Source organism: Saccopteryx leptura, chromosome 7 (assembly GCF_036850995.1).
Source record: "Saccopteryx leptura isolate mSacLep1 chromosome 7, mSacLep1_pri_phased_curated, whole genome shotgun sequence".
Lineage (NCBI taxonomy): Eukaryota > Metazoa > Chordata > Mammalia > Chiroptera > Emballonuridae > Saccopteryx > Saccopteryx leptura.
This window is the reverse complement of record NC_089509.1, coordinates 65,102,825-65,123,505: the sequence shown is the minus strand read 5'-3', so window position 1 is coordinate 65,123,505 and position 20,681 is coordinate 65,102,825. Positions and strand designations below refer to the sequence as shown.

General features: G+C 39.6%; 1 protein-coding gene across 3 annotated transcripts in view; it reads left to right on the top strand.

The window, feature by feature from the left end:
* Positions 1-20,681, top strand: part of CCDC141 (coiled-coil domain containing 141) — a 242,337-nt gene that overhangs the window by 156,922 nt on the left and 64,734 nt on the right. For all 3 annotated transcript variants that reach the window (XM_066345145.1, XM_066345143.1, XM_066345142.1), the window contains exons 9-12: positions 567-708; positions 2,611-2,730; positions 4,718-4,909; positions 17,853-18,032. In XM_066345145.1, the coding sequence (XP_066201242.1) occupies positions 567-708; positions 2,611-2,730; positions 4,718-4,909; positions 17,853-18,032 (634 nt within the window). The remainder of the gene's footprint in view (positions 1-566; positions 709-2,610; positions 2,731-4,717; positions 4,910-17,852; positions 18,033-20,681) is intronic.

The following is a 20,681-nucleotide window of genomic DNA, read 5'->3' as shown; positions in this document are numbered from 1 at the left end:
AGCAAGTATATTTGATTCCTAATTGTTGGTGATAACTCGGTTTTCTTCTAATGAATGCAGCCTCGAGCATTCATAATCATCGAGAACAAGGTCCTTAGTGTTACATCAGTATTTTACCCTGTTGGATTAGTAAATGTTTTGTTAATTGGCTGATCCATATTTCTATTTAAAGAACTTCTTGAGATAAATGAAGCTTTTAAATAACACCCCCAGGAAAACTCTTGGCAAACACACTGTGCTTTCTGCCATAAGGTTCTTAAAATATCTTGGAGAAATATTAAAAAGTAAACTTTGAGAGGAGAAGATTAAACCTGGTTGTAAAACCCAGAACTCATCTTTTTCCTCCAGATTGACTGACTTAAACAAAAGAACATAATTGGGTTTTGCTCTTTGCTGTACTAGGGCGATAACTCCTTAACTTCTCTTATCCTAAAGCCTAAAAAGCATGATGACTTTTATCAACTCATCCTTCTCAGGAAAGAGCAAATTTATTTTCAGATGCTCCCTGTTCCCAGGACTTCCGTCTGGGGAGTGATGTGAACTAACAGCTGGCTCGTTCTGTTCAGCTCTCAGGTGACTGGCGTCCAGGAGATGATGGGATGCATTCAGAGAAGAGTGGATCATCTGACGGCACAGTGTTCAGCGCACAAGGAACTGGCTCTTAAGAAACAACAGTTAGCAGCCTCTGTGGAGGGCTACCTAAGAAAGGTGGTTTCATAAAACATGTCCTTCTTAAGCTACTGTTAGCTGATGATAGACGGTGTGGCGATTCCAGCATGTGGGCCTCGGGGGAGAATAGGGCTGTGTCTCCCTAAGGCTTCTCTCACGCGCTACATTAGGTTTTATAATTGAACAGAGTAAGGTTGCAATTCACTCTTGCTCATCAACCATCCCTGCCCAGGTTGCCAAAACTGTACATGGAATCCTACTTGCCACTCACCCCTGAACACATATCCACAAAGGCAGTCTTTATACTCTGCGGAACTGTGTTAGTTGAACAATGTGCATATTTTGATGGTGTCCTTGATTTACATGATTTTCTGCATTGTTCCAATATGCACAAGTGTTAGTTAACATGGAACCACACAACATGAAGACATTAAGTAGATACCAAAAAAATGATGAGTTTCGGGGATTCTAGGAGTAAATTGCAATATCATATTTTCTTGAACTAGACCAGTGCCATGAACATTACCATTCTGAATACCAGCACACAGGTAGAAATTCTCTTTGTGGAGTGAACAGAATGGCTTGAATTTTGGAAGAATTTTATTTTCTATTTTCAAAAAGGAATAAAGCCAGGCAACTACTATTTGACTAAATAAAAAATTACTTATCTGTAGGTGGGATATATAGCAAAAACTAGTAATATCTCAGTGACATGAATGATAATGAATCTTATTGCATGGCTTGGGGCTCAAATTTTTCATGATGTTTTCATTTGATACAATGGATTTATATGCCTGACTTAAACAAGTAGAATTCGTGGACTTCACAGGAGAGGTTAGTAGATAACCATGTCTCTATTTAAATTGCCTCCACAACTGTTATTGGTCCAGAAACCTGGAAATTTGAGCCTTGTTCTGATGCCTGGGTCCAGGGAGATTCCAAATATGGTGGCAACTGTAGAACCACATTCCCTAGGGCTTGACAGTCAAGCTAATTTGGTGGTGGTGGAAGACACTGTAGGGCCTCAAACAGCTGTTGCTATTGTCTCACTGCCAATTTAGAACCAGTTTGACCCTGAGAAGTATGTGGACTCTAATAAGAGCCCAGGATGAAGGCAGTGACTTGGCTGGAATAAAACCTTTAAAGGCCACTTTATTCATTGATTCATATGTACTGAGAATCAAATATAGTCTTTTACATTCAATTAAATTGCCTAATTGTGTTCCTGTGTTTTATTGTCACATGTACAGTGTTTGACGCTGCCCCAGGGTCCCCCAGCCCTAAATCTAGCAACCCATAAAGTGATCGAATACCCATGCTCTACCAGGCGTCCCCAAACTATGGCCCACGGGCCACAATGCGGCCCCCTAAGGCCATTTATCCAGCCCCCACTGCACTTCTGGAAGGGGCACCTCTTTCATTGGTGGTCAGTGAGAGGATCACTGTATTTGGCAGCCCTCCAATGGTCTGAGGGACAGTGAACTGGCCCCCTGTGTAAAAAGTTTGGAGACCCCTGCAGACCTCTACTTCAAAATATACCTGCAGATAGGGCCCCATTCAACTTACACTGAGTGATTGTGAGTTAATGAACCAGATAAACTCATCTCTGCTAATGTGTTGGCAAGTGCATTATCCTTTCTAGATATTACAGAAAAATTTGTAGAAGTTATGATGATTGCTTTTATCTCATTGCTGTTAGTAAAAGAAATATTTTAAAACATGTAGCCTCTACTGGTAGGTCAGTAGTATTATCTCATTTGAAAAACATTATTAATTTAAATATGAAATTCTAAAATATTTGAAACCATTTTTAAATTAATATTGATATAGATTCAAGTATAATGAGAATGTAGAGAGCAATATTTCCCTTCTCCATGCATAGGCATACATGTATGCAAATGCATATTACTAACGTTGCAATATTTTCTTTTTTTCCTAAAGGTGGAAATGTCAGTTCAGGAAATCAGTCCAGTACTTTCCAATGCAATGGATGTCGGGTCCAGCCTTTCTGAGTCAGAGAAGGTTTTGAATAAATATTTGGAAATAGACATCCAAGCTAAGGTATATACAATAAGAATTATTACTATGATTATGATTTTGTAAAGATGATTTCTTTATATTCGGTAGCTATACTAGTTCCCTTGAGGGTTATAATTTTTTTTTTTTAAGTAAGGAGGAGGGGAGATAAAGAGACAGACTCATGCATGTACCCCAAATGGGATCCACATGGCAACCTCCATTTGGGGCTGATACTTGAATCAATGAAGCTTATTTTTAGCACCTGAGGCTGGCATATTTGGACTAACTGAACTATCCTCAGCACCTGGGGCCAACACCTGAATCAATTGAGCCACTGGCTGTGAGAGGGGAAGAGAGAGTGAAGAGGGAGAGGAAAGGGGAGAGAAGCAGATGGTTGCTTCTCTTGTGTGACCTGACCAGGAATTGAGCTCAGGACGTCCATATGTGGGGTCAATGGCTCTATGCATTGAACCCACTGGCCAGGGCCAAGGGTTGCAGTTCTAAATTAATATTGTGGCAAATTACTTAAAAATTTATATTCTTATGTGTGTGTATGAGTTATTTATATGTATATGCACTTACATTCTAGCCTGGTATTAAACACTCATATAGCCCCTTTTCCTGGCCTGAAAGATATTAGCAACTCCTTTTGAGATGCCAGAGGGGGCAGGAAACGTGCTTTTATAAGACTGTGATTTTCTGCTATAGTAAGTTACAAAAGAAAATGACCAGAAGCAACATAGCTTAATTCAAGATTCTAGGAAGCAAATCTTGTTTGCACGCTAAATCTTAAGAGACAGAACTTGCTCTCCTCTCCTTAGCACCTTCTCTAACTCTCTTTCACCCCTTTCACTTGGGACTTAAGTTCAAATATTCCTGCTGGCAGCTCCAAACCTGCACTGAGTCCCAGGTGTCCCAGCAGCTTTTCAGGAAAGTGAGTCAAGTGTCACCTCTGGCTCACCAACGCCAACAGGAAGTGGCCATGTCTCCTCATCAGTTCTCAGCAGAAAAGCCTCCCCCCCCAAAACTCACAGATAAACCCATTTTTGAATGGGGTGTGTTTAATTCATTATAAAAAATCTTTGAAGTAGACTGTATATCTGAATTCATTTTTTAGTCCAAGATTTTTAGAATTAAGGAAGAAATTACAAGGGAGAAATTCCCTTGCTTCCTCCTTCCCTGAACGCTCTCTGGAAGCAGCACTCGTGAATTATAATTACTGCCATTCAATGGAGTATTCGGGAAGCATATTAAATATAAGTACAGAAGCCGTCCCTTCTTGCTGCAAATGAGAAGGAAGCATTTTTCTTTCTTTTTTGTTTGATTCTTGGCGTGGTTGTATATGGCTCTCAGTGGCAATTGTGTATATAATGCCTACCAACTTATCCATGTAATCAGTGGTTAGATTAGATTCCACATGCCAGAAATTGCAGTCAAAATAAAATACAGAAGAACAACCCTAACCAAGTCAAGTTCTCCAACTCTTCAGGCTATTTAGACCTCAGATGTTGCACTTCCCTACACTCGGTTAAAAATCCTTCTAGATAGCAGTTCAAATACGACTGCATAATTGACGTCTTCTTTTATACGTTAAAAAATGAGTTAACAATTTTTATAAACTGGCCATCTTATACATGACAAAATTAATTTAAGAATTTGCGAGAGCTGTTGTTAATTTCAGAGACAATTCTGGTGTATAATTATTTTTATTTAAATTATTTAAAACATTTCTGCCACTTTGTTTCGTCCCCTTTCATACAGAACAACTTTTCTTCTGTTTGTAACACAGAATTCAGAATGTTCTAAATAAGAAGTGTAGGTGGCAGAGTGAAAGGATAACTTGAAATGGTTTTCATTTTAAGACACCTTTTTTATAAAATTATTTTTTGCACGTTGTGCCTTTGTTTTGTCGAGGAGAGTCTTGGTACAAGTTCAGTTAATGATTGTAATGGATGTGCAGAAGGTAGTGAAATGTGAATGTTCATGATTCCCATGTCAGCTTCTGACCCTCTGTGCTTTGCTGTCATAGGAAACATCCCATGAATTAGAAGCAGCGGCAAAACTTATGACAGAGAAAAACGAATTTGAACCTGAAGATGTGGCATCACTTTCCTCTAAAGCTAAATGGCTAGAGGAAGAATTAAACATACTTGGCCAAAGCATCCGCTCCAGGTTACAAGTCCTGCAAACCTATGTGGCGTTTCTGAAGTTGTCAGAGGAGGTATGGTACCTACGTGCTGGTCTTTATCAACAAGGTGGCCTCTGCCCTCTGCCCATCTCCCTGCGGTCCATGGGGATGGAAGCCCTGGGGGTTGTTCCATGTCTTCCCCAGTGTATGTACTCACTTATAGGCCTTTATTCACCAGAGCACCATATAAACTCTAAAACAATAAGTTGTTTTACTAAGATGTAATACAAGTACAGGCGAGTCTTTGGGTTACAACACAGTTCCATTCCTACAACAGACATAACCCAAATTATGGAGTAAGTCAGAATACACCCTAGCCTAGGTCACTTACCCATCCTAACACAGTTGTAAAATCACAATCTAGAACATAAAAACACAATGAGGCCACAGAAAAAGGAAAAGGATTGATATACAGTACTGTACACTGTACTGTAGTAACAGAAAAAATGAGTGTAAAAAAATATTCCTTACCTTTTTTCCTGTGGTTGGCTTGCACACTGGAAGGGGCATTGCAAGGTGGGAGAGAGTGACCTATTGGGAGGAGGAAGCTGGAGAAGCAGGAGAACCTGCAGAAGGTGCTGGAGATACTGGGTCAGGTGGATCAGGATTGCCTAAGGAACATGCAGGAGACGCTGGAGATGATTCTACCTGTACTACAGGTGTTTCATCTCGAGAAGCAGCTGATGTAGAGGGAACAGGATCTGTTGTAGGCCTCTCTACCTTCTTAAAGAATTGTTTCACGCTAGTCTGGAATATTGATGACTACTTCTCTTCCAAACTAGTTCGCCCATGTAGTTCATAAATACGATGCTAATGGCGTAAGCCAAAACACTTGTGTCTCAATTTTTTTAAGTATTTATGGGAATGAGTGTCATGAACTCAAAATGTCATATGTCGAGACCATCATAACCCGAGGACCCCAAGTATGTATGAGTAGATATACACACAAATAGGCAAAGGGATTGTGTTGGAATACTTTTTTACTGTGGCCAATAAATATTTACAGTATCCTAAACATAGAACAAAATTATTTAAAAATAAGTCATCTTCTAAACCATGGATCTCTTTGAATGGTTAAGCAATTCTCATGCTTCATTACAGAATTGAAAATTATGGGCTATTGGATCCATTCTTAAAGCTGTCTCATTTGGTGCCTTTTAACAAATTGCTTCAGAGAGCTCCTCCTGAGGCACTTCTTTGACAGGGTTGTACAGGGCAGTCTATAAAGTCCCCTCTAGTAGACTAGGGTTCTATCTCTCAGAGGTCCCATTTGCTGAAGACAGTATTAGTATGAGAAAAGTGCAAGGGTCCCAGCTCATTTGACTCCCATCCCGGTGCATCCAGGTGCATGCAGATCACCCTCCTCTCAAGGAGGCAGGCGCTGGTTCAGTGGGAGGTCGAGCCAGCAGGGTCACTCAGGGCTAAAGCCGCCCAAAGTTATGCAGCATGCCGGATTTCTACCTTCTCACTCCCACCCTCCCAACATGCTCCTTCTACCTCCCAGCCCCGCCCTCTGGCCTGCCCACACTGCTCTGTCAGCTGTCTTCTGTAATGTTTGAAATTCTTGCCCCTCTGGAGGAAGGCGATGCCCAGTCCCAGGAAATCTCTGGTCACTCCTTCCTCCTCTCCTCATTACTCCACTTTTTCTCTTTTTTGTCTTTTAGCTCCAAATTCTCAACAGGTTTAGCAGAGGAATTACAACTGACAGGATTATCCTGTTGATGAACATTTTTTTTCCCCCAACCCTCTCCCTCTCCTCCCCCTACCCTGTAAACCCTACACCAGGGGTCCCCAAACTACGGCCCACAGGCCACATGCGGCCCCCTGAGGCCATTTATCCAGCCCCCGCCACACTTCCGGAAGGGGCACCTCTTTCATTGGTGGTCAGTGAGAGGAGCACAGGATGCGACGCATCCTGGAGTACTGTATGTGGTGGCGCCGCAAAGTGCAGCGTCGCTCACGTACAGTACTACTTCTGGTGACGCAGGATGCATGGTCATGGCTCCGGAAGCGCGTCATATCACTTGTTACGGCTAGCAGTGACAAATATGGAACTGGACATTGACCATCTCATTAGCCAAAAGCAGGCCCATAGTTCCCATTGAAATACTGGTCAGTTTGTTGATTTAAATTTACTTGTTTTTTATTTTAAATACTATATTTGTTCCCGTTTTATTTTTTTACTTTAAAATAAGATATGTGCAGTATGCATAGGGATTTGTTCATAGTTTTTTTTTATAGTCCGGCCCTCCAATGGTCTGAGGGACAGTGAACTGGCCCCCTTTGTAAAAAATTTGGGGACCCCTGCCCTACACTGTTGTCCATGTCTCTGAGTCTCATTTTTATGTCCCACCTATGTATGGAATCATATAGTTCTTAGTTCTTTCTGATTTACTTATTTCGCTCAGTATAATGTTATCAAGGCCCATCCATGTTGTTGTAAAAGATCCGATGTCATCATTTCTTATGGCTGAGTAGTATTCCATAATATATATATACCAAAGCTTTTTAATCCACTCGTCCTCTGATGGACACTTGGGGCTGTTTCCAGATCTTTGCTATTGTGAACAATGCTGCCATAAACATGGGGGTGCATTTCTTCTTTTCAAACAGTGCTATGGTGTTCTTGGGGTATATTCCTAACAGTGGTATAGCTGGGTCAAAAGGCAGTTCGATTTTTAATTTCTTCAGGAATCTCCACACTGTTTTCCACAGTGGCTGAACCAGTCTGCATTCCCACCAGCAGTGCAGGAGGGTTCCCTTTTCTCCATATCCTCGCCAGCACTTATTCTGTGTTGTTTTATTGATGAGCGCCATTCTGACTGGTGTGAGGTGATATCTCATTGTGGTTTTAATTTGCATTTCTCTAATCATTAGTGATGTTGAACATTTTTTCATATGCCTATTGGCCATCTGTGTGTCCTCTTTTGAGAAGTGTCTATTCATTTCTTTTTCCCATTATTGGATTGGATTGTTTGTCTTCCTGGTATTAAGTTTTACAAGTTCTTTATAAATTTTGGTTATTAACCCCTTATCAGATGCATTGTCAAATATATTCTCCCATTGTGTAGTTTGTCTTTTTAATCTGTTCTTATTGTCTTTAGCTGTGCAGAAGCTTTTTAGTTTGATAAAGTCCCATTTGTTTATCCTGTCTTTTATTTCACTTGCCTGTGGAGACAAATCAGCAAATATATTGCTGCGAGAGATGTCAGAGAGCTTACTGCCTATGTTTTCTTCTAAGATGCTTATGGTTTCACGGCTTACATTTAAGTCTTTTATCCATTTTGAGTTTATTTTTGTGAGTGGTGTAAGTTGGTGGTCTAGTTTTATTTTTTTTGCAGGTAGCTGTCCAATTTTCCTAACACCATTTGTTGAAGAGGCTGTCTTTACTCCATTGTATGCTAATACTTCCTTTGTCAAATATCAGTTGTTGATAAAAGTGTGGGTTTATTTCTGGGTTCTCAGTTCTGTTCCATTGATCTATATGCCTGTTCTTAAGCCAGTACCATGCTGTTTTGAGTACAATGGCCTTATAATATAACTTGATATCCAGAAGTGTGATACCTCCTGCTTTATTCTTCCTTTTCAAGATTGCTGAGGCTATTCGTGTTCTCTTTTGGTTCCATATAAATTTTTGGAATATGTATTCTATATCTTTGAAGTAAGTCATTGGTATTTTAATTGGTATTGCATTTAATTTATAAATTGCTTTGGGTAATATAGACATTTTAATGATGTTTATTCTTCCTAACCATGAGCACGGTATATGCCTCCACTTATTTGTATCTTCCCTGATTTCTTTTATCAATGTTTTATAAATTTCCAAGTACAAGTCTTTAATCTCCCTGGTTAAATTTATTCCTAGGTACTTTATTTTTTTGGTTGAAATGGTAAAGGGGATTGATTCCTTGATTTCTCTTTCTGACAGTTCATTGTTAGTGTATAAAAATGCCTCTGATTTCTGAGTATTGATTTTATATCCTGCCACCTTGCTGAATTCATTTATCAGGTCTAGTAGTTTTTTGACTGAGACTTTAGGATTTTCTATATACAATATCATATCACCTGCAAATCATGATTATCTTACTTCTTCTTTTCCAATTTGGATTTCTTGTCTTATTTCTTTTTCTTGTCTGATTGCTGTGGCTAGGACTTCCAGAACTATGTTGAATAAGAGTGGTGAAAGGGGGCACCCCTGCCTTGTTCCTGATCTTAAGGGGATTGCTTTTAATTTTTCCCATTGAGTATTATATTGGCTGTGGGTTTGTCATAGATGGCCTTTATCATGCTGAGGTATGTTCCCTGTATTCCCACTTTGCTGAGAGTTTTGATCATGAATGGGTGCTGGATTTTATCAAATGCTTTTTCTGCATCTATTGAAATTAACATGTGGTTTTTCTCCTTTTTGTTTATGTGATGAATCACATTGATTGATTAGCGAATATTGTACCAGCCTTGCCTCCCAAGAATAAATCCCACTTGATCATGGTGTATGATTTTTTTCATATATTGCTGGATCTAGTTTGCTAATAATTTTTTGAGGATTTTTGCATCTAAATTCATCAGGGATATTGGCCTATAATTTTCTTTTTTTGTGTTGTCTTTGCCTGGTTTTGGAATCAGAATTATGCTCGCCTCATAAAAGGAGTTTGGAAGTCTTCCTTCCTCTTGAATTTTTTGAAATAGCTTGAGAAGGATAGGAGTTAGTTCTTTGAATATTTGGTAGAATTCACTTGTGAAGCCATCAGGCCCAGGACTTTTCTTTTTTTGGGAGTTTTTTGATAGCTGTTTCAATCTCATTTGTTGTAATTGGTCTGTTTAGGTTTTCTGATTCTTCCAGATTGATTTTGGAAGATTATATGTTTCAAGGAATTTGTCCATTTCATCTAGGTTGTCTAGTTTTTTGGCATTCAGTTCTTCTTAGTATTTTCTTACAATGTTTTGTATTTCTGTTGTGTCAGTTGTTATTTCTCCACTCTCGTTTCTAATTTTATTCATTTGAGTCCTCTCTCTCTTTTTTTTTTTTTTTTTTTGGTGAGTCTGGTTAAAGGTTCATCAATCTTGTTTACCTTTTCAGAGAACCAGCTCCTGGTTTCATTGATCCTCTGTATTGTTTCTTTAGACTCTATGTCATTTATTTATGCTCTGATCTTTATTATTTCCTTCCTGCTACTACCTCTGGGCTTTACTTGCTGTTTTTTTTCTAGTCCTTTTAGATGTAGGGTCAAGTTGTTTATTTGAGCTTTTTTTAGCTTCTTGAGATATGCCTGTAATGCTATGAACTTCCCTCTCAGGACTGCTTTTGCTGTGTCCCATAAATTTTGAGTTGATGTATGCTCATTACCATTTGTTTCTAGGAATTTTTAAATTTCTTCTTTGATCTCATTGTTAACCCATTCATTATTTAATAACATGCTATTTTTTTTTTTTTTTTTTTTTCTGAAGCTGGAAACAGGGAGAGACAGTCAGACAGACTCCCGCATGCGCCCGACCGGGATCCACCCGGCACGCCCACCAGGGGGCGACGCTCTGCCCACCAGGGGGCGATGCTCTGCCCATCCTGGGCGTCGCCATATTGCGACCAGAGCCACTCTAGCGCCTGGGGCAGAGGCCACAGAGCCATCCCCAGCGCCCGGGCCATCTTTGCTCCAATGGAGCCTCAGCTGTGGGAGGGGAAGAGAGAGACAGAGAGGAAAGCGCGGCGGAGGGGTGGAGAAGCAAATGGGCGCTTCTCCTGTGTGCCCTGGCCGGGAATCGAACCCGGGTCCTCCGCACGCTAGGCCGACGCTCTACCACTGAGCCAACCGGCCAGGGCCTAACATGCTATTTAGTTTCCAAGTGTTTGAATGTTTTTCAGTTTTTCTGTTGTGGTTGATTTCTAGTTTAATGCCATTGTGATCAGAGAAAGTGCTCGATATGATTTCAATCTTTTTAAATTTGTTGAGACCACTTTTATGCCCTAACATGTGGTCTATTCTAGAGAATGTACCATGAGCACTTGAAAAGAATGTATATTCTGTTGTTTTAGGGTGAAAGGTTCTGAAGATACCTATTAAATCGAGTTGATCTAATATGTCCTTTAAGTCTGCTGTTTCTTTGTTAATTTTCTTTCTTGAGGATCTATCTAATGATGTTAATGGGGTATTGAAATCTTGCCCTTTAAGTCCATCAAAGTCTGCTTTATATATTTATGTGCTCCTATATTAGGTGCGTAGATATTTATAATGGTTATATCTTCCTTTTGGATTGCTCCCTTTATCATTATGTAGTGACCTTCTTTATCTCTAACTATGGTCTTTGTTTTAAAGTCCATTTTGTCTGATATAAGTGTTGCTATGCCAGCTTTTTTTTTCATTTCCATTTGCATGAAATATTTTTTTCCATCCTTTTATCTTCAGTCTGTGTGCATTTTTTTATTTAAGGTGTGTCTCTTGTAGACAGCATATGTATGTATGGGTCCTGTTTTCTTATCCATGCAGCTACCCTATGTCTTTTGATAGGATCATTTAATCATTTACATTTAAGGTTATTATTGATATGTAATTGTTTATTGCCATTTTATTCTCTAAAACTGTATTCCTCTTTTGCTATATTCTTTTTCTCCTTTGATCTGTTTACAACAGGTCCCTTAGCATTTCTTGCGGCCTTAGTTTGGTTGCAGTGAATTTCTTGAGGGTTTTTTTTTGTCTGTAAAGTGTTTTATTTCTCCTTCAATTTTAAACAATAGCCTTACTGGATAAAGTAGTCTTGGTTGTAGGCTCTTGTTCTGCATTACTTTGAATATTTCTTGCCATTCCCTTCTGGCCTCAAGTGTTTCTGTTGAGAAGTCAGAAGTCATCCTTATGGGGACTCCTTTGTAGGTGATAGTCTTTTTTTCTCTAGCAGCTTTTAATATTTTCTCTTTATCACTTAGCTTTGGTATTTTAATTATGATGTGTCTTGGTGTTGATTTCTTTGGGTTGCTCCTTAATGGAGTTCTCTGTGCTTCCTGAACATGTGAGATGTTTTCCTGCCTTAATTGGGGGAAGTTTTCAGCTATGATATGTTTGAACAAAGTCTCTATCCCTTGTTCTTTCTCTTCTTCTTCAGGAACCCCTATGATGCGGATGTTATTTCTCTTCATGTTGTCACAGAGCTCTCTTAGAGTTTCCTCAGACTTTTTGTGTCTCTTTTATTTTTTCTGCTCTGCTTCTGTGCCTTTATTTATCATGTCCTCTAACTCGCTGATTCGATTCTCTGCTTCATCCATCCTGCTTTTAATTCCTTCCATTGTATTCTTTATTTCAGATATTATATTTGTCATTTCTGACTGATTCTTTTTTATTATTTCAATGTCCTTTTTTATATTTGCTATCTCTTTATTTAGGTTTTCATAATGACCATCTATTGTTGGTCTAATATCTTTGAGCATCCTAACAATCATTATTTAAACTCCGCATCTGGTAATTTGGTTATATCTGATTCATTTAGGTCCTTTTCTGGGGATTTCTCTTGGTTCATTTGTGTTGCATTTCTCTGCCTCCGCATTTTCTCTTCATGGGAGTGGCTGTGATCACGTGCTCGATTCACAAGTCTTGGTGGCCTTGGCCTTTGCCCCGCCCCCATGGATGACGTTATGCTCGGTCCTGAGGGCACCAGCAAGCACCTTTGCTCAGCTGCGGGTCTTTGCCTGTTTCTGGGCTTTCGCCCCGTCCTTGCAGGAGGAGCCCTCTTGTGGAATGGCTGCTAGCCTTGGCTCTACCGCTGGGCAGGACTGTGTGCCCATGCTCAGCTCAGTAATGGAACTCCGCCTGTTCTGGGCTTTTGGCTCCACCCCTGCGGGAGGAGCTGGCTCCCAAGAGAGACTGCAAGCCTGGGTTGCACGGGCGGGGCAAGGCTGTGCTCCTGCGCCCTTGCTCAGGGGCTGGTCTCCACCCTTTCTGGGGTCCCCACCCTTCTCCCACAGGTTGGATTACAGGTTGCTGGCAGCTGGGCTTGACCACTTTTGCACGCCGCCTCCTTCTTAGCTGGGCAAGACTGAGCTCACACCTGGGCCTCAGTGGTGGCCAGCTGGCTTCCACCCCTGCCAACAGAACTGCGCTTCTGTGTCCCGCTGCCACCTGCCCTCCGGCGAGCTCTCAGTTGCGTGGGTGGGGGCGCTGCAGCTCAGACCCTAACACTCACTACTGTAGACCCGGAAGCTCCCTCCTTCTAAGCAACTCTGCTCTGAGTGCCACAGAGGAAGCTTGTTTGGCTGCTCTCCTGCTTCCCTTTGCTGATATTGCTGTTTCCAGGGGAAATATTCACTTCAGATTTTGGGAGTGACTCGTCCCAGGGGTTAGGGTGGCTGTCTCCCAAAATGTTTCTCCCTGTGCCTCCTAGATTACACTCTCTTCCTGCTACTCTGGTCCTCTCTCCCCCCATCCCCTGGAGCCCCGGGTGAGTGGTTGTGAGAGAGGTTTTCTGCACAGTCCCTTTAAGAAGGATCCTGGGTCTGAGAAATCAGTCTCTTTCTCACAAACAGTATCCTGACTTGTTTCTAGCTAAATACTGTCTGAACGCCTCTTCTGGGCTCTGGGGCTGCAGGCTGGGGCTTTGTTCCTGGGGCTCAGGACCCTCCCCTCTCTGCTAAACTCACTTCCCGCCATGCGAGTCTCTCCCAGCTGCCGTTCACTCCGGGGAGCTGGGCAGCCCTCTCCGTGTTTCCGCTTTTCCTACCAGTCTCGGTGTGGCTTCTTCAGTGTTCCTTGGTTGAAGAGTCCTCTTAGTTTAGGCCCAAGTTGGTTTTCCAGATGATAGTTCTTAAAATTAGTTTGTAATCCACTTTGGTTCTGGGAGGTAGATGTTGGTACGTCCACCTACTCCAGCGCCATCTTGTCTTCCTCGCCTGTTGATGAACATTTTAACTCAGAATTTGAAATGGTGGAAACGCCACAAGGAAGTATTTGTTTTCTGCATCTTGATTGCCAAAAATAAACCTGCTTGGCTTCTGGTTCAGCTCTGGCCTCTGGAGCTTTGGGGTTCAGGCTGAGACCCTAGTTTTACAAACTACACTTTCTCAGAAGAACTTTACTTCCCTTCGTCTTTCCAGCTCTCCCTTACCCTCCTTTCCTACCTGGCAGAGCCTCTGCCCGACTCCTGGCAGGGCCGTCACTGCTTCTCCCACCCCCTCGGGTTTTTCTCCTTCCCCACAGCTCCTGGTTACTCATTTGCATTCCATTCTTATTGCCCTCACTTTTGCCTTCCACCCTGACTAACCCTGCCAATTCCCAATACCACACCAGTCCAGCGCTCTCTCTACTTAGCTGTCCTTTCCAAGCTTCCAGATGCTCCTGCAGAAAATCATACAACTGTGCTGACTGGCACTGTGACAAATTTGTGGGTCTCTGCCTCAGCTGGGTCTCCCATGTGCTCCCTATGGGTGCCCATTCAGTAGTAATTTTCAAGTATCTCACCCCAGTTTTCATACCAAAATCTCAACTGGTGTCCTTACCTTATGTGTAACTGAAAAAAAAAAAAAAAAGAAGAAGCCCTTGCACCTACCTGTCTTAACTTCCTTGGACTTCCAAACCAACTGATACATTCACCCTGCCTCACTGCTGCCAATAAAGTGAAGTCCCTACTTCTGTCCAGCACTAAGCGGAAATCCACCCCTCCCGGCACGTTCCTACAGCCTTCAGAACTAGCTCCACCACCCCCCTCTGACATTTACATTGGCTTTTTCCATCACTTCCTTCCCTCGGCCTACAGTCATGCCCAAATAAATGGTCTTGCCCTTATGAAGGCCACCATTCTGTAATTTTCCTTCCCTTCACATCTGGGCTTTGGCAATGAGATGACATGTCTTGTCTCTACTTGCTCACCCTCCCCAGTCCTCATCCCACAGCAGTTTAGCTTATTTCCTCTTAATCCTGCCATCTGCCATCTCTTCCCTCCACTGAAAATGTCCTTATAATCTACGTACTGATGGATAAACAAAATGGTCTGTTTTCAGGCTTCTTCCTGCTTACTCTGTTTGCCACATTCATTTAATTTAGTTACTCTTATCTCTTTTGGATTAAAAAAAGGATTTATTGAGACATAATTTACATAGTGTAAAATTCATCTATTTTAGAGTATAATGGTTTCTATTATACTTATTGAGTTGTGCAACCATCACTGCACTCCAGTTTTAGTATAGTCCCAGAATCCCAAAAAGAGCCTCAAGCAAGCACTGACCTGCTTTCTATCTCTATTGATTTGCCTTATTTGGATGTTTTACATAAGTGGAGTCACTCCGTCTACTTCTTCACCTGTTCTTTCTCCTTTTTCCTAATTCAGTTGTCCGTTCCTGAAGTACAGTGGTCCCAGAGCTCTTTTGTACATTCTACCCACTTTTCCTATAAAAATCACACACACACACACACACACACACACACACACACACACACACACACACACACACACCCTGTGGTTTCAGTTCACCAATAACTCAAAATGGTTCCTCAGCCCCAACACTACTGAGCTCCAGGCCAATGCTTTCAACTTCCGATCATACTAACGACCTATATATCCTGCGGGCTCCTAAAACTCAACAAAACACACCTGGTTATTTCTTTCCTCAAACATGTTTTCCTTCCGTACTTGGATGTTGGGCTAATGACCCCATCATCTTTCAGAAGTCTTATGTAGAAGCTTCTAAGACTCTTCGTGTAGACTCACTCAGTACCATTTTTCACTCCTGATTTTATTTAATCCTTACAACACCTCATGTTTAGTTACTAATATTCCCATTTTACAAATAAGGGAAACTGAGGCTTTGAAAAGTTAGGTAGTTGAGATTAAACAGCTAGCAAACATTAAAGCTGAATTTAAACCCCCTGTTTTCTCCCTTTTGTTTTTTCCTATTTCAAAGGCCATGCTATTCTACGCCTGTCTGTAGAGACAACCTAAGCTAATTCTGAAGTCTGCCTCCTCTCCATTTGCAGCATCCCTTCCTCGGTCCAGCACAAAGAAGTCACCTCTGCCTCTGCTCTCTGCCTTTTATAATTCTCCCCTTCGCTTCTGCTTTCAAAACTTGGTCATTTTAAAGCAAATTTAATCATGTTAGCTCCTGAAATTCAGGCAATTTGGCAAATGTAATTTGTGAGGCAAGCTCTAAAAATTGTTACCGAAAATGGATAAGGTATTAAAATTTATCATTAATTCACTCAAAAAATAAACAAGTACAGATTCCAGGGAATTCCTATAATGATATCATTCTCACTTGCATTCAAAGAGGCTTTTTGGAACTCAAAAAGATGATTAAAGTTTATATTTTGAGACTTGCTACATAACCAACAGCTCGTCAGATTGACACCCCAATCTGTAGTGCATGGTTCTGTTGAACACTGGTGGTTCTCATGCTGTTTCGGAGTCACCATGGTAATTATCAGTTGCTTCAAACTAATGACAATGTGTCACATCATGCTGGTTACAGTAGACGAGTTGAAACCGGGGGTGAGTTTTAGTCCAACACGATTATCCCTCTAGCCTCTCTCTTACCACTTAGCATGTACAACCTGAATTTCACTCACACTGAGATCATTTATCTAGCTCGGAACGTGCCAGTATTTGGACGCTTGTGCCTCAGACATGTTATTACTTCCACCTGAGATCCCCTTTTCCTACTCTCTTTCACTATGGACAATTCTTAAAGACACACATCAAATGTCACCTCTTTGGGGAAGTCCTTCTCTATTTATTCAGTGTAGAGTTTGTGGTCCCTCCACAGTGTGCCTAGAGCATTGTGTGTACATTGTCCTTGTATCGTAATAACTTGCTTTTGGTTATCTCTCTTCCAGAACTACCTTTAGATATCCAAGGAAGTAAATGCTAAATCCTTACTGGGAAATCTTAGTAGACTTCATAGAAGAGGTAGCATTTTAAATAGCTCATAAAGAATGAGTAGGAGCACAAAATTTAGAAAAGATTATTCTGGGCTGTGGAAACAAGCATCAGCAAAACAGGGCCATGAGTATATAGAATTTGGGAAATGAGGAGAGTACTTGTGTCTTTGAGTGTCATTTCCAGGCTCTCTTCTTAAGTTCATTAAAATTAAGAATGGTGTCTAACCATTGCCTGGAGTTTCTCACCCCATTTTGATTGGTGTTGGTAGTTATAAGCTCTTTTAGTCCTGTCCTATTGGCCATTATTGTTCAAAAAGCATAAAAACATGTCAAAATTTTTTTACTATTTTGATATCAGCCAATTACATGTTCATTTTTGTCCTATAGGCACATTTATATAAACTCTTTCCAAAGAGAGAGATTGAAAATAATCTAGTATTGCTTACATTGGTTAGCAAATAAAAATATATAATTCTAAGGAAGTGAAGTAACATACCTCAATAAGGTGAGATCATGGAAGCAGTTTACAATTTATACTTGTATGGAGAATTAGTAATTATTTATACTCTCATTCTCTTTCAAAGCAAATTGTGATTTACTAATCATTTTTCACTGAGTTACATTTCTTATTTACTTCCTTGATTATATACATATATGCCTCTGTATGTATGTATGTGGCTTTTTTCTGAATTGTAAAACTCAGCTTTAAATATGACAACCAGTATTTGTCATAAATTGTCCCCAATTGCAAAACATATATTCAAATACAAAAAAATATACAAATATGATTTGGATTACAGTAAGTAGGTCTTATAGGTAATAAACTTGTTAGCTCAATTTATTACCCAGTGGTAGTTCTGTCTATAAACAACTTAGAGTTTCATATCTTTTCAGTAAATTGAAAATATTTAATAATTATTTTAAGAATTCTGAAATGTACTTTTCATTTAATATTTATATCAGTTTTTATTGGACTCTACTGTTATTTTTTTAAATGCCTTTAAGTGTTATCTTGCATTTATATATGTATATATATACTTATATATACTTATATATATATGTGTGTGTGTGTATGTGTGTGTGTGTGTGTGTATACACACATGTAGTTTTTTGTTGTTGTTTTTTTTTAGGTAGAGGAGCAGGGTGAGAGCCTGAAGAACTTTTACCAAACTGAAAACCCACGGAAGGAAGAGGAGACTAATGAAGCCAAGCATCGGTCTGACTCAGCTGGGAAGCAGTGGCCGCTCTTTTTAAAGAGGAGTTTTTTAGTTCAAGACCTAGGGCTTGAATTCCTCAATTTAATAAATATGGTGAGGATGACATTATGTGAGTCACACCTTCTGTAAGGGTTACTTGGCATAGTCAAAATCATAAATTCAAAAGCTTAGCTATCAATTAATTAGCAGTGTGGGTTTAGAAAGTTCTTTGTAGCTTTATTCAACCTAGAGCAGTGCTGGAGTCCAACACATCTATGTTTATTTAGTCCTAGACATCTTGTAAGTTTATGACATGAAAGTTATTTTAACTCTCTAGAAGAAAGAGAGACTATAATCTAAATGCATCATTTTTATTATTACATAGACATTCACCCAAAAGTTTAAGGTACATTAAGAGCATGCAAACAGGGTCCTTACAAAATTTCCAGTGGCTCAAGTCAACATCTAGGATGAACCTTCATTTTGACTCATTACTTAGAAATGTACCCTAAACTTTAGCTGTCCACTTATACCTGTAAAATATAAAGTTCTCTCCAGAATTCTTAAAAGATGGCTAGTCCACTTCTCCTTCAATACTTCAATTATCATCCTAATGAAACCGCTCATTCCATTGTTAGAAAACACCAGCTTCTAGAAAACATTTTTAAAAATGTTAAGTCAAATTTGACTTCATATCTGGTTCTAACCCTCTGTCTACACAAGGGGAAGGGAAGGTATTCATGTTTGATTTCTCTTACACGTGAAAGTCCTACCAACATTGGAAATAGTTGCTATATCTAACCTCTCTCCTGCAGTGAACCACATACAGATCCTCTATATTATTTATGATGTAGCTTCATTTCTCTCCCTATCCTGATTCTCCCCCAACTCAGAAATGTCTGTGGTTTGTCAAAATCATTTGCCTGACCTGTGGTGGTGCAGTGAATAAAGCATCGACCTGGAAATGCTGAGGTCGCCGGTTCGAAACCCTGGGCTTGCCTGGTCAAGGCACATATGGGAGTTGATGCTTCCAGCTCCTCCCCCCTGTCTCTCTCTCCTCTCTGTCTCTCCTCTCTAAAATGAATAAATAAAAATAAAAAATTAAAAAAAAATCATTCATAAAATGTAACCAAAAAGTGGAGCACAGCTTCAAAACAGAGTACAGCAAAGTGGACACCATTCTTTACTAATAAGACCTAAGACTGAGCATTCCCTTTCAGCCATGATTTCACTTTGCTGGTTCATGCTAAGCTTGTGACTAAATAAAACTCCCATGAATTTTTATTACAATTCCTGCCAAGCTTGGTCTCTTTTATTTTATATCTGTGTCAGCTACTTATCTTTTACATACAAATGTGGCTATTTATATATATTTTTTTACTTAATGTCATTTGTTCATCTTCACCCATGATTCTGTCTTGCTGAGCCAATTTTGAATCGACCATCGGTTACATTAGTCATCTCTCCTGGATTTAATTCTATATCGACCTAACATCCTATTCATTGCATAAAAATAATTTGGCAGAAATCGGATGACTTGTAGTGACCAAGGGATTCTTTCCAAAGTGCTCACAAACTGCTTGATCAACATTGAGTTTATTGCATGTTTTTCACTGTAAAACTTTCCAATCTGTAAACTAGGTAGCCCAACCTTTTCCCCCTTTAAAAGTCAAAGAATTTTTCTTTCTCTAATGTTCTTTCCCTTCTCCTATTTTCTGTAGACTTGCAAAGATAACTGGCATCTACAATTTTCTCAGTACCCTGAGATGTGATTAATCTCGGTCTGGAGCCTGAATTCATTTAGAAGGGTTAGATTCTGTCTTACTGCTCTCATCTACTTTTAGCAGCAATTTTCTCTTTATCTTCTTTGTTTTTATCTCAAGACCTAGGGCCTGAGTTCCTTAATTAAATAAATATAGTGATAATGACATTATCTATTTTTGTTTTAACCTTTGTTGTTTGAAGGCCATTCTTCTTTAGTTTATGTGGAAACAAAATATACATTAAACAGTTCTAATATATTTTATGCTATCTTTAAGCATCGGAGGAAGCTTGCTGAGAAGTTTGACCATGTTTTTATATTATACAGGCACTTGTCAAAAATAATTAAGTTATTTTTCATTTGGGAAATGTGTTATCCACCATGTATTTTTTGTTCAGTATATACTTTTACATCTCTTGATTATATACTCTAATTTGCACTCATAAGATAATTTTAGATATTTGTAAACTGTATTTTTTGCCTATTTATTGTTAATTTTATTTCAGAAATTTTATTTTTCAGTTCTGAAGTTTCAGTTTGGTTCTTTTTAAATTAGCCTTTTATTCCTGATGAAATTCTCTTTCTTGTCCTCTCTTCTCCTTTGCTATACTTTTTAAAACCATATTAATCATAGGCAAATTAAAGTGTGTGTTAGGTAATTGTTTGGATCTAGAGTTATTTCTATTGTTTACTTTTTCCCTTTCTTTCCTGTCATGTAGTTCTGTCTTGGCAGGACTGGCGGAAATTTATCAAATATCAGGCATTATATTTTAAAAATCACATATTTTATCCTGAGCTTCTTACCACTGTCATATGATAAATAAATTCTTCCTTATTGATAAGAATTATGGTCCACATAATAGTTAAACTTCATAGTATTGGTTCAGCAATATCCTAAGATAAGAAATTGTTGGTAAAGCAAATGAAACACATTTTCTATTCTCTTCATATCTTTTGGACAGTTAGGCTTCTAAACAGACATTATTGTTGAAACGTGTAAC